At 42.4% G+C, this 16,351-nt stretch overlaps 1 protein-coding gene across 1 annotated transcript in view; it reads right to left on the bottom strand.

Annotated features, from left to right (window-relative positions):
• Positions 1–572: 572 nt before the first annotated feature.
• Positions 573–16,351, bottom strand: part of LOC124722329 (src kinase-associated phosphoprotein 2-A-like) — a 240,685-nt gene continuing 224,906 nt past the window's right edge. The window contains exon 4 of the mRNA XM_047247505.1: positions 573–1,533. Within this exon, the coding sequence (XP_047103461.1) occupies positions 853–1,533 (681 nt within the window). The 3' untranslated portion in view covers positions 573–852. The remainder of the gene's footprint in view (positions 1,534–16,351) is intronic.

Raw genomic sequence — 16,351 nt, 5'->3', positions numbered from 1 at the left:
CAAAATTTCGGATTATTGCTTTAATTTTGGACACCAGTGTAGATTCATCTACAGACAAAGAAATGCTATAAATGTGACTCAGGAATTTTTTACACGGCAGTGACTGGTGCTATTTCGCTTGTAAATTAATAACTTAATAGTTAGTGTTTTCTACAATACCAGACATTTGCAGATGACTTTTATGTGTCAGAAGTAGTAAGTAATTACGAGGACTGTAAAGACACCATTACACACTTTTATGATACAAAAATATTTAATAGTTTCTCAGTGATGTAACCTGTATTGTACATTTCTTTATCCGTAATCTAGGACAACACAAAAACTTTGTAAATAAAATAAATTACTACAAACGAACTATAGACAATACTTACAAAAATAAAAATGAACTGAAAAATCCAAATTATTTCTCCGTTTAAACATATTGTGTACTATGTAATGACGTTTCCAAAGACAGAGTATTTTTCCAGTTCTTCTACAGATACATTTGTAGAAATCACAAACAGAAACATAGTTTTTCAGTTTGAAAAAAATACTTACAATAAAATACATAAAAAAGGTTTAAAACGGTTCACACTAATACTACTTCAAATAAATTAAGACTTATTGTCTCAATATTAAATATTTAAATCCTGTTTTCTTCGTAAGGGAAGAATGGGACGTTATAACTACTCTAAAATTTTCGGACAAGCATGTGGCTTAGAAAATATAATCATGGAGATATCCAGTCCATTTGAATGAGCATTTTGGAGCGTGTGAAAAATATGAGAATAAGAAATTTTTGGCACCATTTTTAAGGGTAAGTATTATTGAAATATTGTGTGTTCATACACAGGTAGTTTGCCTGAGGCCTCGCTAAGTATAGGCGGAATGAGATCTTGGAGGTAACTGCGGGGCAAATTGACTAGTGGTCTGGTTGTCTATGTGTTCAACAGGTTCGTACAGCTCTCCGCCTGTATCACCCTCTGATGGAAGCTTCACCGGGTGAAAAATTTGCTGTTTCATTAATGGAAGTTTCCTATTACTGAACGATTTTTCCATTTTCTGTATCAGTTGTTGAATTTGGCTACCACTGTTTGTCTCCCTAGTAGGAGAAGCTTTCGAACTTTCCACTTTACTTGTCTCTTTCGTAGGAGAAGGTCTCACACTTCCCACTCTTTCAAAGTTACCAATATCATCATAAATCTCTTCTTCATAAGGACCACTGTCTCTAAAGCCTTGGCCCACAAGATTGTAATATGTCGATTCTTCCGAACGGAAAGAGACATCGTCATAAACTGAATTTTGTTCAGGGGATCGACATGTTGGTAAAGGCACTGGTTTCCTCGATGGGACTGTAACACTGTCACTACCAGAGATGTCTGAAATAACGTGATAGATTTCTTCTTGCTCGTGGTTATTTGCGGGTTTTGCATTTACATCATCATACAGCTCCTGGTCAGCGCTGAGTGGAGAAACTGAAGACTGCTCCTGCTCCCCAGCCAGGCATATCGCAGTTACCCACTGTTCCATTTCCTTGGCACTTGGAGCAATGAACTGTAAACAGTGCAAAAATAAACGCACAAATCAATAAAAACTTAATTATTGCATATTTCTTCAAAGCGAAATGAACCAAAAATATTAAAAATCTTGAAACACTGATGCATAGAAAAGCACTCACTAAAACCTCACAAAACGTCTTTTTTCATAATTTCATTAGTAATACCAACTGTTAAGCCTGTGATACATGGAGGATATTTTTCTACAACTATTCAAGATGTACGGTCATGAATATGTGAATATATGATCTTCTAAGCAGTTATGTGCACATCAGCAATAAAATACGTCTACAAGACACTATTTTTCAAGTTCCAAATTTATAACGCATAAGAGAAAGATTAAAATAGTACACATGAAAATTTACGTAGTAATTGATTGAGAACAATGTAATGAAAACCATGATACGTTGCATATACACATAGGAAACTTAAATCTGCAAGGTTGGAGAGGGACATGCAATGCCATTCTCCAAAATTCGAGGCCAGTGTCTTCACCAATGTGCCACATCAGTCGGTGCAATAAAATTTTCCATTTCGACCTCATTGCAGGTTATTTTATATATTAGTTCATTGCATTCATTTCTTACAATGATATAGAGGTTCAAATAGCTGACACAAAATCACAAAGCCTGTATTAACGATCTCCTATGTCGTGTATCACAATAATTGCTCGAGATGAGGATTACCAAAACACGAAATACACTAATATAACATTACTTATCACCTCTTCTATCATTCTTTAATGAAATATAACGAACCTTGAATTATATATAAACCTTCTCTTGTTTGTAATTTTAGTGCCATTATTAAATCAATGTTTTTCGATTTCTTTCCTTATAATATTTCCTTTCACTGGAAAAGAAAAATATAATACTGAAAGTGTAACTTCTGCTCTGCTGTGATTAACATAAACTATTAAATCATTATTTTTATGTGTGTGTGTGTGTGTGTGTGTGTGTGTGTGTGTAAAATCCTTTAGTATGAACAACTCCATGTATTGATTAGGCAGTTAAGAGATAAATTGCTGTGTTGCCACAGATTCAGCAATGTACCTTAATGACAGTTGCTTCCTCATTTTCCCACTCATTTTTTAAGTAACATTTATTTCAATGATTTTTAAAACTACAGATTTTTATATACATGGTATTCAAAAATGTTTTCCAATTTCTTACAGGATACAGTATTGGTCAAAACTAGAAACAAAGTCCTAAAATTATATGTCTATAAATAAATATTTCTTGAGATATGAGGCATTCTGTCCTATGTTTACCATCTACCTGTTGACACTACTGATGATGTTCAATGTGGTTACTATTCATTCTTATACGTCTTTCAGCCACCTTCTCAAAGCTTGAGCTTACATAGAAACCTGACGTGGCATGAAATCAGTGACGCATTTATTCAAACTTACTCGAAAACACCAAGCTGCTCTCAGATGATTTGGTCACAACTATGGGAACATGTTCTTGCAACATGTGCATATTATGGATAGGTGTGGAATATGAAAGTGCCTTTAAATTTCGCCACAAGTAGAATGGTTCAAAATGGTTCAAATGGCTCTGAGCACTATGGGACTTAACATCTGTGGTCATCAGTCCCCTAGAACTTAGAACAACTTAAACCTAACTAACCTAAGGACATCACACACATCCATGCCCGAGGCAGGATCCGAACCTGCGACCGTAGCGGTCGCGCGGCTCCGGACTGAGCGCCTAGAACCGCTAGACCACCGCGGCCGGCGCCACAAGTAGAAATCCGAGGGATTATGATCAGGTTAACGGCGAAGCTATGCTGGTGGTCTTCCTCGACCAATCTACTGCTCAGTAAACATTTGCGTTGAGTGTTGTCGCATCTAGTATGAGGAACAGAAAATGGGGTGGTGCCCCACCATGAATAAATCACATCCGTTTTCCTTCTGCAAGACTAACGTTCTCCAATAGTGAAATTTGTAATGGACAGCAAATGCAATTTTGTCTAGTAAAGTGTATGGTCCAATAAACTGATCACCCACACTTCCTGCGCTTATATTAATACCAAAGTGAGCCCATTGCCTTGCTACCATGTTTAGAGAATTTACATCTGACAATTCGTGTTCGCCGGCCGTTGTGGTCGAGCGGTTCTAGGCGCTTCAGCCTGGAGCCGCGCGACCGCTACGGTCGCAGGTTCGAATCCTGCCTCGGGCATGGATGTGTGTGATGTCCTTAGGTTAGTTAGGTTACTAGTTCTAAGTTCTAGGGGACTGATGACCTCAGATGTTAAGTCCCATAGTCATCAGAGCCATTTGAACCATTTGAATTCGTCTTCATTGTGGTAATTTAGTATCTCATTCTGGGTGATGATGATGTTAGGTTTGGTGGGCGCTCATCTGCGCCCGTACAAATTCCCAATTTTTACACAGTCCAATTTTTTACACAGTCCAATCTAGCCACAGTCACACATGATGATGATGAAAACACAAACATCCACTCCCCAGGCAGAGAAAATCCCCAACCAGGCCGGGAAGGGAACCCGGGACCCTGTGATCCAGAGGCAGCAACGCTAGCCACTAGACCACGAGCTGCGGACATCCCATTCTGGGTGAAACCCACTTCATCCGTAATTAAAATGCAAATTGTAACCTGCAGTCAGTGCATCATACTAGAATCCATTTCCAGAACTGTAGTCTGACATAGTGATCGTATGGCCTGAAGACATTCACAGCACATAGACTGTAGGGTAAAGCCAGCAGAGTTGACGCGGGTAGGAGAGAAGATGCGCTTCCTGTTTTCATACTTGTCGGTGTGTGGCAGCACCAGTCTGTTAGTAGCAACTTAGAAGCTGTAGAAGACAGGTGTGATGCAAATTCTGTAGAAATTGGGAGCATATTCCAAAGTTTTAGGAGGGAATTTTTTCATTGGCTGGGTGGGGCAAATGAAATTTCACAAACAAAGTGCAGTATTGTTATATAATTGGCGTGCAAAGGAATTAACGAAAAATGAATGATATAAGCGGTAGATAGGTTAATGGTAATGAAATTGTGGAATGTGGAATGTTTAATATTTGTAAGACATTTTTACACCGGAAAGGCAAGATGCGTCTTCTTCACTAGCGCTTAGGACAGTTGACGCATGAAGACAATAGGAGACAAGACGCGAACCTAAATAGGGTATCAATTTATTGTGCTGCAGTTTAGCGCATACAGGGTAGTGTAGTTTGTCTAAATCGCCTGTTTTGTGCTTGCTGGTAAAATACATCAAACCAAATACGTATAATCGGATAACGAATCGAGCTTCTTGGAGTGAAGATGATTTGAGAAACGCGGTCAACGCTGTAGTGAATAAAACTTTCATTACGGGCAGTTCAGTATACGTGTGATAACTAAGTATTGTATTGTATTGTATGTTAACCGGGGGCCTAGAAACGACGGAGAGGCTCCATCCCCCACAGTCGCAGAGGTCCACAACCTCACGACGACTACCGCGGTCCACTTCACCCCTCTGCCGCCCCACACCGAACCATTCTTTCAGGGTTAGATAACTAAGTACCAGAATTTTTAAAAAAAATTAAAAATAGAAAAAAATAATTATTTCAGTACAGGAAGTCCCAGATCTCCATCACAATTAGAACCTGATGCCGAGAAAAGAGAGGTAAATCGTATTCTTGAGCTCCAGTCTACAGGAGTTGCTCCATCAAGAGATGTCAGGGAGATAGTCTACAATATGGCGAACCTATTAGGTTTAAAAAGCACATTTAATGGAGATGAGAAAATGACGGGAATAGTTCCTTTTTAAGAAGAAACCCTGAGCCCTGTATAAGGAAAGTGACGTTTGTTTCTACCAAGAGCAGAACGCATGAACAGGAAAGAAGTATCTGATTATTTTTGATATGACCAAAGTATTGACAGTAAATAATTTTCTTGACAACCTGGGTTCATAAGGAATGTTGATGAAACTGGACTCTAGACGAACAATGTATCTGGACAAGTGATTGCTCGTAAAAGCAGAAAAGATGTTTAAGTTGTAACATTGTCAGATAAAGCCGAGGGAGTTACTTCTTTAGCTTGTTGTAATGCAGAAGGCTATTTATAACCCCCGTACTGCATAAAGAAGGTGTATGTACAGCAAACCAGAATTTCAAAGGACGGCACCTCCGGGGATAGTTACCAAAATGTGGCCTCAGTCAGCCTACATTAAGGTAGACTTGTTCGTGGATTGGTTACTAAACCGTTTCTTATCATCATCGAGAGCCATGCTTCGCATATGAACAGCGCCAATTTGCTAGAAGTAGCGAGAGATGATCACATCAGTCTAGTTTGCTTACCGAGTCATACAACACAGTATCTTCAGCCACTGGATGGACCACGTTACTTTCAAACTACTAAAGACGTATTGGAAAGACGCTTTCCGGAAGTTCATGAGGCCCTCCTGTCGCCACCAGGTTCCCCTCCCCCTTCCACCCATGACGAGTGTCTGTACCTGAACAGTCTGCGTGTAGCATTATTCAAGTGGAAGTGCGCGAAATTTCTCTAAATATTTGCGAATTGTGTAACTGAGGCCGGACTTGGGTTCCAGGTCGACATTCACCTGGTGTGTAGTGGGAAACCCCCTAAATACCACATCCAGGCTGGCTGGTACACCGACCCTCTTCGTTAATCCGTCCAGAGATTTCAATCCTTCCTGTCCCGGAAGCGGCGCTTTAATACTCACCGCTATCAGGGCGGATTCCACCATCAAAAGACTACAGAAACGAACACAATCAATTAGAAATGAGCAACGAAGGTACAAATGGAGACACCGTACACGACCGGGCACTGTCTGTTCTCAACACAAACAACATCAAACATTTCAACAAACATTTGTTCCTGGACATCTGTTTATGGGACTTTGAGTTTTGAACAGTATCACCTCATCTAAGAATATAGGACACTTAAAAAATACGATGAGTATTTTTACTTCACTGGTTATCAGCTAATAACAGTAGCATTATGTAATGTAGATGGTCAGTTCAATAGTATGGGTAAAATTTGCAATGTCGTCCACATACGATACACACTCCTGGAAATGGAAAAAAGAACACATTGACACCGGTGTGTCAGACCCACCATACTTGCTCCGGACACTGCGAGAGGGCTGTACAAGCAATGATCACACGCACGGCACAGCGGACACACCAGGAACCGCGCTGTTGGCCGTCGAATGGCGCTAGCTGCGCAGCATTTGTGCACCGCCGCCGTCAGTGTCAGCCAGTTTGCCGTGGCAGACGGAGCTCCATCGCAGCCTTTAACACTGGTAGCATGCGGCGACAGCGTGGACGTGAACCGTATGTGCAGTTGACGGACTTTGAGCGAGGGCGTATAGTGGGCATGCGGGAGGCCGGGTGGACGTACCGCCGAATTGCTCAACACGTGGGGCGTGAGGTCTCCACAGTACATCGATGTTGTCGCCAGTGGTCGGCGGAAGGTGCACGTGCCCGTCGACCAGGGACCGGACCGCAGCGACGCACGGATGCACGCCAAGACCGTAGGATCCTACGCAGTGCCGTAGGGGACCGCACCGCCACTTCCCAGCAAATTAGGGACACTGTTGCTCCTGGGGTATCGGCGAGGACCATTCGCAACCGTCTCCATGAAGCTGGGCTACGGTCCCGCACACCGTTAGGCCGTCTTCCGCTCACGCCCCAACATCGTGCAGCCCGCCTCCAGTGGTGTCGCGACAGGCGTGAATGGAGGGACGAATGGAGACGTGTCGTCTTCAGCGATGAGAGTCGCTTCTGCCTTGGTGCCAATGATGGTCGTATGCGTGTTTGGCGCCGTGCAGGTGAGCGCCACAATCAGGACTGCATACGACCGAGGCACACAGGGCCAACACCCGGCATCATGGTGTGGGGAGCGATCTCCTACACTGGCCGTACACCACTGGTGATCGTCGAGGGGACACTGAATAGTGCACGGTACATCCAAACCGTCATCGAACCCATCGTTCTACCATTCCTAGACCGGCAAGGGAACTTGCTGTTCCAACAGGACAATGCACGTCCGCATGTATCCCGTGCCACCCAACGTGCTCTAGAAGGTGTAAGTCAACCACCCTGGCCAGCAAGATCTCCGGATCTGTCCCTCATTGAGCATGTTTGGGACTGGATGAAGCGTCGTCTCACGCGGTCTGCACGTCCAGCACGAACGCTGGTCCAACTGAGGCGCCAGGTGGAAATGGCATGGCAAGCCGTTCCACAGGACTACATCCAGCATTTCTACGATCGTCTCCATGGGAGAATAGCAGCCTGCATTGCTGCGATAGGTGGATATACACTGTACTAGTGCCGACATTGTGCATGCTCTGTTGCCTGTGTCTATGTGCCTGTGGTTCTGTCAGTGTGATCATGTGATGTATCTGACCCCAGGAATGTGTCAATAAAGTTTCCCCTTCCTGGGACAATGAATTCACGGTGTTCTTATTTCAATTTCCAGGAGTGTATATCTGATTAATACTTCAATAAACATTTAAAAATTTGACAAACTATTATAACGTTTATTACACTGATTAATGCTGACGTATATTCAATTTTACACCATTCATTTGGAAAAATAACTGCCTGTGTGAAACTTGTCTTTCAAAAACGAGTTTTGAAAGGCTGCACCCTTGCTTTTAGTCCGTGCGAGGGCGTTATGAATAGTAATGCCTTCGATTTTCTTATGTGAAAACTATCAAAACTTTTTAAAAAGTTATTAATACATCTTTATTCTGCATATCTATATAGTCACTCCCCCCCCCATGAATCTTGGACCTTGCCGTTGGTGGGGAGGCTTGCGTGCCTCAAAGATACAGATAGCCGTACCGTAGATGCAACCACAACGGAGGGGTGTCTGTTGAGAGGCCAGACAAACGTGTGGTTCCTGAAGAGGGGCAGCAGCCTTTTCAGTAGCTGCAGGGGCAACAGTCTGGATGATTGACTGATCTGGCCTTGTAACACTAACCAAAACGGCCTTGCTGTTGTGGTACTGCGAACGGCTGAAAGCAAGAGGAAACTACAGCCGTTGTTTTTCCGGATGGCATGCAGCCTTACTGTATGATTAACTGATGACGGCGTCCTCTTAGGTAAAATATTCCGGAGGTAAAATAGTCCCCCATTCGGATCACCGGGGGGTGGGGGGGGGGGACTACTCAAGAGGACGTCATTATCAGGAAAAAGAAAACGCGTTCCACAAATCGGAGCGTGGAATGTCAGATCCCTTAATCGGGCAGGTAGATCCGAAAATTTAAAAAGGGAAATGGATAGGTTAAAGTTAGATAGAGTGGGAATTAGTGAAGTTCGGTGTCAGGAGGAACAAGACTTTTGGTCAGGTGAATACAGGGCTATAAATACAAAATCAAATAGGGGTAATGCAGGAGTAACTGTAATAATGAGTAGGAAATTAGGAGTGCGGGTAAGCTACTACAGACAGCATAGTGAACGCATTATTGTGGCCAAGATAGACACGAAGCCCACGCCTACTACAGTAGTACAAGTTTATATGCCAACTAGCTCTGCATATAATGAAGAAATTGATGAAATGTATGATGAGAGAAAAGAAATTATTCAGGCAGTGAAGGGAGACGAAAATTTAATAGTCATGGGTGACTGGAATTCGACAGTAGGAAAAGGAAGGGAAGGAAACATAGTAGGTTAATATGGATTTGGGCTAAGAAATGAAAAAGGAAGCCGCCTGGTAGAATTTTACACAGAAAACAACTTAATCATAGCTAACACTTGGTTCAAGAATCATGAAAGAAGGTTGTATACATGGAAGAACCCTGGAGATACTAGAAGGTTTCAGATAGATTATATAATGGTAAGACAGAGATTTAGGAACCAGGTTTTAAATTGTAAGACATTTCCAGTGGCAGATGTGGACCACAATCTATTGGTTATGAACTGTAGATTAAAACTGAAGAAACTGGAAAAAGTTGGGAATTTAAGGAGATGGGACCTGCATAAACTGAAAGAACCAGAGGTTGTACAGAGTTTCAGGGAGAGCATGAGGGAACAATTGACAGGAATGGGGGAAAGAAACACAGTAGAAGAAGAATGGGTAGCTTTGAGGGATCAAATAGTGAAGGGTGCAGAGGACCAAGTACGTAAAAAGACGAGGGCTAGTAGAAATCCACGGGTAACAGAAGAGACACTGAAATTAACTGATGAAAGGAGAAAATACAAAAATGCAGTAAATGAAGCAGGCAAAAAGGAATACAAACGTCCCAAAAATGAGATCGACAGGAAGTGCAAAATGGCTAAGCAGGGATGGCTAGAGGACAAATTTAAGGATGTAGAGGCTAATCTCACTAGGGGTAAGATAGATACTGCCTACTGGAAAATTAAAGAGACCTTTGGAGAAAAGAGAACCACTTGCATGAATATCAAGAGCTCAGATGGAAACCAAGTTCTAAGCAAAGAAGGGAAAGCAGAAAGGTGGAAGGGCGATGTTCTTGAGGACACTATTATGGAAATGGAAGAGGATGCAGATGAAGAGAAAATGGGAGATACGACACTGCGTGAAGAGTTCGACAGAGCACTGAAAGACCTGAGTCGAAACAAGGCCCCGGGAGTAGACAACATTCCATTACAACTACTGATAGCCTTGGGAGAGCCAGTCCTGGCAAAACTCTACCATCTGGTGAACAAGATGTATGAGACAGGCAAAATACCCTCAGACTTCAAGAAGAATATATTAACTCCAATCCCAAAGAAAGCAGGTGTTGACAGATGTGAAAATTACCGAACTATCAGTTTAATAAGTCACAGCTGCAAAATACTAACGCGAATTCTTTGCAATGGAAAAACTGGTAGAAGCCGACCTCGGGGAAGATCAGTTTGGATTCCGTAGAAATGATGGAACACGTGAGGTAATACTGACCATACGACTTATCTTAGAAGAAAGATTAAGGAAAGGCAAACCTACGTTTCTAGCATTTGTAGACTTACAGAAAGCTTTTGACAATGTTGACTGGAATACTCTCTTTCAAATTATGAAGGTGGCAGGGGCAAAATACAGGAAGCGAAAGGCTATTTACAACTTGTACAGAAAGCTGATGGCAGTTATAAGAGTCGAGGGACATGAAAGGGAAGCAGTGGTTGGGAAGGGAGTGAGACAGGGTTGTAGCCTCTCCCCGATGCTATTCAATTTGTATATTGTGGAAGCAGTGAAGGAAACAAAAGAAAAGTTAGGAGTAGGTATTAAAATCCATGGAGAAGAAATAATAACTTTGAGGTTCGCCGATGACATTGTAATTCTGTCAGACAGAGCAAAGGACTTGGAAGAGCAGCTGAACGGAATGGACAGTGTCTTGAAAGGAGGGTATAAGATGAACATCAACGAAAGCAAAACGAGGATAACGGAATGTAGTCGAATTAAGTCAGGTGATGCTGAGAGAATTAGATTAGGAAATGAGACACTTAAAGTAGTAAAGGAGTCTTGTTATTTGGGGAGCAAAATAACTGATGATGGTCGAAGTAGAGAGGATATAAAATGTAGACTGGCACTGGCAACGAAAGGGTTTCTGGAGAAGAGAAATTTGTTAACATCGAGTATTGATTTAAGTGTCAGGAAGTCGTCTCTGAAAGTATTTGTATGGAGTGTAGCCATGTATGGAAGTGAAACATGGACGATAAATAGTTTAGACAAGAAGAGAATAGAAGCTTTCGAAATGTGGTGCTACAGAAGAATGCTGAAGATTAGGTGGGTAGATCACATAACTGATGAGGAGGTATTGAATAGAATTGGTTAGAAGAGGAGTTTGTGGCACAACTTGACTAGTAGAAGGTATCGGTTGGTAGGACATGTTCTGAGGCATCAAGGGATCAGCAATTTAGTACTGGAGGGCAGCGTGGAGGGTAAAAATCGTAGAGGGAGACCAAGAGATGAATACACTAAGCAGATTCAGAAGGATGCAGGCTGCAGTAGGTACTGGGAGATGAAGAAGCTTGCACAGGACAGAGTAGCATGGAGAGCTGCATCAAACCAGTCTCAGGAATGAAGATCACAACAACAACAACATATAGTCACTCTGGCGACGAACACATTTCTCCCAACGAGAGACAGGTTTGTTGATAACGGTCACTATGGAATGTTTGACTTTGTTGACGGAGCAACAGTCTTGCACCGCTTGATCACTGTCGAAGTCTTGGAATTATCTGTTCCCATCGGGATGTTTAATATCGATGATTCCCCTTGCCTCTCACCACTGGGGTGTTTGATTTCGGTGAGTATCCGTGGCAGGTACGTCAGCCACTATCACATCATGGAGATTTTACCTTATCGCAACGGTTGTGTTTGTATTCACTGCGGTAGCCCCGTAGCAGCCAGTGCGAGAGTTACGGTGGCTGGATGGAATCAGCCACCCTGATGGCAGGGTTCGTAGGTGGCCACAGAAATCAACCCCATAGGGAACAGCAAACTACGTTACCATACAAGTAGTTATTTGCCAGGAATTCCAACGTCTAGCCATATTATTTCTACTGCACAGTCACATTTGCAACACTAAAGTAAATTTCGAACATATATATCAACCGTCAGAAAACAAAGATTTACATTTATATCGTAAATGAAATGTAGAATCAAATGTGTCTATTTTTAATTGCAAAAACAGATTCACTTGATATTTGTCGATTACGGCGCCATCTACCACGTATGGGAAACAATGGTTTGAGTAAAACGTACGTATTTTTGGCGTATAATCTGAATATGCAGTAAAAATAAGGAGTTCCCATTTGAAAATACAAAGTCGACCCAGTCCATGCAGGAGAAGTGGTTAGGTGACGGCCAGTTGTAGCACAGTCCCATGTACCCTTTCCTAATATTAGCTTTTCACCTAAATAAATTTGTTCTTACGAGCGTCTTTTCGAGATATTTTTTAGCCTCAATTTAAAACAAACACCCTGTATATTACAGATTGCGAAGTCCTACTTGTGGCAGTGGACAGATGTCGCCCGTTCTTGGTTACGTACGGCGCGCGAGACAAATCACTTGACGTACTGATCCGCTGATTTGGTCGAAGCCTTAATTGACAGACATGAATTTATTCTTTGCACTACTCTTCTTACGAAATCAGTATAAATAACGGGTGTCAGTCTCGCTTTGATCTGTGAGACAGGATTAAACTTCTCACTACTCCGGTATCATTAATTGAAGCTCTGTAACAATCCACTTAGTTTCAGATAACTTCCGAGATCAGATCACAGTAGTGGAATGTGTACACTTAACAGTTCCGACTCCACCTCCTGCTAGCTGTTAACTACTTACGCCGATAATCTCCACACAACAGAACACGATTGCAGTTCAACGTCAAGAAAGGAAGAAGTCACGCAAAAACATTTCACTCAAATTTCTACAGAAAAAAATTTAATTTATTGGCTTACATTAAACCTTGTGAAGTCCGTCTCGTTCACCCCCGTACAGTTAGCTAATTTTCTACAACAATTGTTGCAAGATCCCTCTTGTTATCGTGCATTTCCATGCATGTGCGGATCCTCAGACCGTGGGGTCATGACCTCCCACCCATCTCAACCATCACAAATTTGAGTAGAAGTGTTTATACAATGACGGAAAAAATCGAAACACCGAAAAATAATTAATATAGGGTAATGAAATTTCAGGACTACATTTGCCTGCGCAATACATTTAGCTGATTAACATAGCACGATCACAGGTTAATGAAAGCGCGAGATAAGCCATTGCAAATGTGAAATGCTGGTATTTTAATAACCGGTGTAATGGCAGAATGTTGAATTCAACATCCAAACATGCGTGCATGGTGTTGTACAGGTGCCGGATGTCAGTTTGTGGGATAGAGTTCCATGCCTGTGGCCTTTGTCGGGCAGTACAGGGATGGATAATGCTGTTTGTGGATGACGTTCGAGTCGTCGTCCGATGATATCCCATATGTGCTCGATTGGAGAAGATCTGATGATCCAGCAGGCAAGGCAATATGTCAACACGTTGTAGAGCTTATAGGGTTACAAGAACAGTATGTGGGCAAGCGTTATCCTGTTGAAAAAACATCATCAGCTATGCTGTTCATGAATGGCAGCACAACACGTCGAATCACCATACTGACGTACTAATTTGCAGCCAGGGTGCGTGGGACAGCTACGAGACTGCTCTTGCTGTCATACGAAATGGCACTGCAGATCATAACTCCAGGTGCACGTCCACTATGTCTAGCACACAGACAGGTTGGTTGCAGGCCCTGAACTGGCCTCCTCCTAACCAACACACCGCCATACTGGCACCCAGGAGAATCAACTTCAATAAGAAAACACAATAGACCTTCACCCTGTCCTCCAATAAGCTCTCGCTTCACACCAGTGAAGTCGCAAATAGCGGTAGTTTGGGGTCAGGTGAAATGCATGCTAAAGGGAGTCTGGCTCGGAGTTGCTCATAAAGTAACCGACTTGTAACACATCGTTGTGTCGCTCTGGTGCCAACTGCTCCTCATCTTGCTGCTTCAGATGCAATTACCATACGCCGGAGCGATACTCCGAACTCGATGGTCTTCCCTACTGGTAGTGTCACTTGGCCACCCAGTGCACAGTCTTCTTGCGACCGTACATTCTCATGACCACCGCTGCCAGTAATCATGTACAGTGGTTACATTCCTGCCAAGTCTTTCTGCATTAGCACAAAAGGAACATCCAGCTTCTCGTAACCCAGTTAAACGACCCCATTCAAACTCAGTGAGATGTTGATTGTGGCGGTAACATGGAATTAGTCTGATGTCTTAATAGATGTCCTACCATCCTGTCTCTTGTTCTTGTTTACCACGTGTTCCTCTCCACGCCGAATCTGCGGAGAATCTCCTCACTTCTTATCTTATCAGTTCATATAATTTTCAACATCCTTCTATAGCACCGATCACAGATGCTTGGATCCTTTTCTCTTCCGGATTTTTCACAGTCCCTGGTTCACGCCCATACAGCGCTGTCTGTTTTCCAAACGTACATTCTCGGAAATTTCTTTCTTAAACTGAGGCCGATGGTTGCTATTAGCAGCCGCGCGGTGTAGCCGTGCGACGGTTCGCGCGGCTTCCCCCGTCGGAGGTTCGAGTCCTCCCTCGGGCATGGGTGTATGTGTTGTCCTTAGCGTAAGTTACTTTAAGTTAGATTAAGTAGTGTGTAAGCCTAGGGACCGATGACGTCAGCAGTTTGGTCCCATAGAACTTACCACAAATTTCCAAATTTTGGTACTAGTAGACTGTTTTTGCCTAGGATGCCCTCTTTCTTAGTCTGCTTTGTATGTCGTCCTTGCCTTGCTCGTCATATATTACTTTTATTTCAAGGTAGCATAGCTCTCTCACTTCGTCTGCTTAGCGGTCCAAAATTTTGATGTTAATTTCTGATACACCTCATCACTTTCGTTTTCACTCCTTTAATCTCTGTCCATAATGTATGCTCATTACAAAGGATAGCAATGTCATGAACGAATCTCATAATTCATATCCTTTCCCCCTGCAGTTTAATCTCTCTCCTGAACCCTTCTTTTACTTCCATCATTGCTTCTTCGGTGTATAAATTGAACAGCTGAGGGTAAGACGCTGCATCCTCTATCGGAGGACTTCGTTTTGGTCTTCCATTCTTATTTTTCTCTCTTTATTTTTGTACATACTGTATAATTATCCATATTTCCTTATGGATAACATATGTTATCTTGAGAATTTTGAACACCTTGAAACAGTTTACATTGTCGAATATATTTCTAGATCGACAAATACTAAGAACGTCTCTTGATTTTTCTGAACTTTCGCTTTCATTATAAAGCGCAATGTCAGAACTGCCCCTCCAATGTCCTTATCTTTCCTAGTGCCAAACTGATCGTCAGCTAACAAATTCTCTATTTTTCTCTTCCGGTCTTGTGTATATTATTCTTATCAGCAATTTGGATACATGAGCTGTGAAGTTTATTGTGTGACAGTTCTCTCTCCTAACAGCCCTTCTTGTCTTCGAGACTGTGTGGACAGTATTTCAGATGTCGGGACTTATAAATTATATCCACCAACTTGACTAGTCATTAGGTTGTCAGTCACTGAGGAACATTATGTAAGACTTTCGCCTCATTTGATCTTAAATTTTTCATAGCTCTGTTCAAATGGGTCAAATGGCTCTGAGCACTATGGGACTTAACTTCTGAGGTCATCAGTCCCCTAGAACTTAGAATTACTTAAACCTAACTAACCTAAGGACATCACATACATCCATGCCCGAGGCAGGATTCGAACCTGCGACCGTAGCGGTCACACGATTCCAGACTGCAGCGCCTAGAACCGCTCGGCCACCTCGGCCGGCCATAGCTCTGTTAACCTCTGATTCTAATAGTGGATCTATGTTTCTCATATCGACTCCCAATTCTTCTTCTTTTTCGTCATCAGAGAGTTCCTCCGCCTCCTTGCACTTATCTCCAGCGTTTAACGCTGGAATTCCTCTGACATTTTTCAAGTTGACGTTTTTGCTTTTAATTTCACCGAATGTTGTTTTGACTTCTATAAAACCTGAAACAGCTCTTCCGACAATCATTTCCTTTTCGTTTTATTCATATTTTTGTTTCAGCCATTGCAGATTGGCTTCCCTGCTGCTTCCTGTTTACGTCATTCTGAAGTGACTTATATTGCTGTATTCCTGTCTTTCCGTGAACATTTTTGGACTTTCTTCTTTCGCTGATCAGTTGTAGTATTTCTTCTGTTTCTTAAGGCTTCTTCGCAGTTACTTCTCTTGTTCCCATAGTTGTCTGTTCAACTTCTGTGAGTGACTTTTTTCATGATGTCCAGTCCACTTCAGATGAACTGCCTAGTGTTGCTTTCATTATCACAGTA

This window comes from Schistocerca piceifrons, chromosome X, assembly GCF_021461385.2.
Source record: "Schistocerca piceifrons isolate TAMUIC-IGC-003096 chromosome X, iqSchPice1.1, whole genome shotgun sequence".
NCBI classification, from domain to species: Eukaryota; Metazoa; Arthropoda; class Insecta; order Orthoptera; family Acrididae; genus Schistocerca; species Schistocerca piceifrons.
The sequence above is the reverse complement of the archived record's forward strand: the minus strand, read 5'-3'. Positions and strand labels throughout refer to the sequence as shown.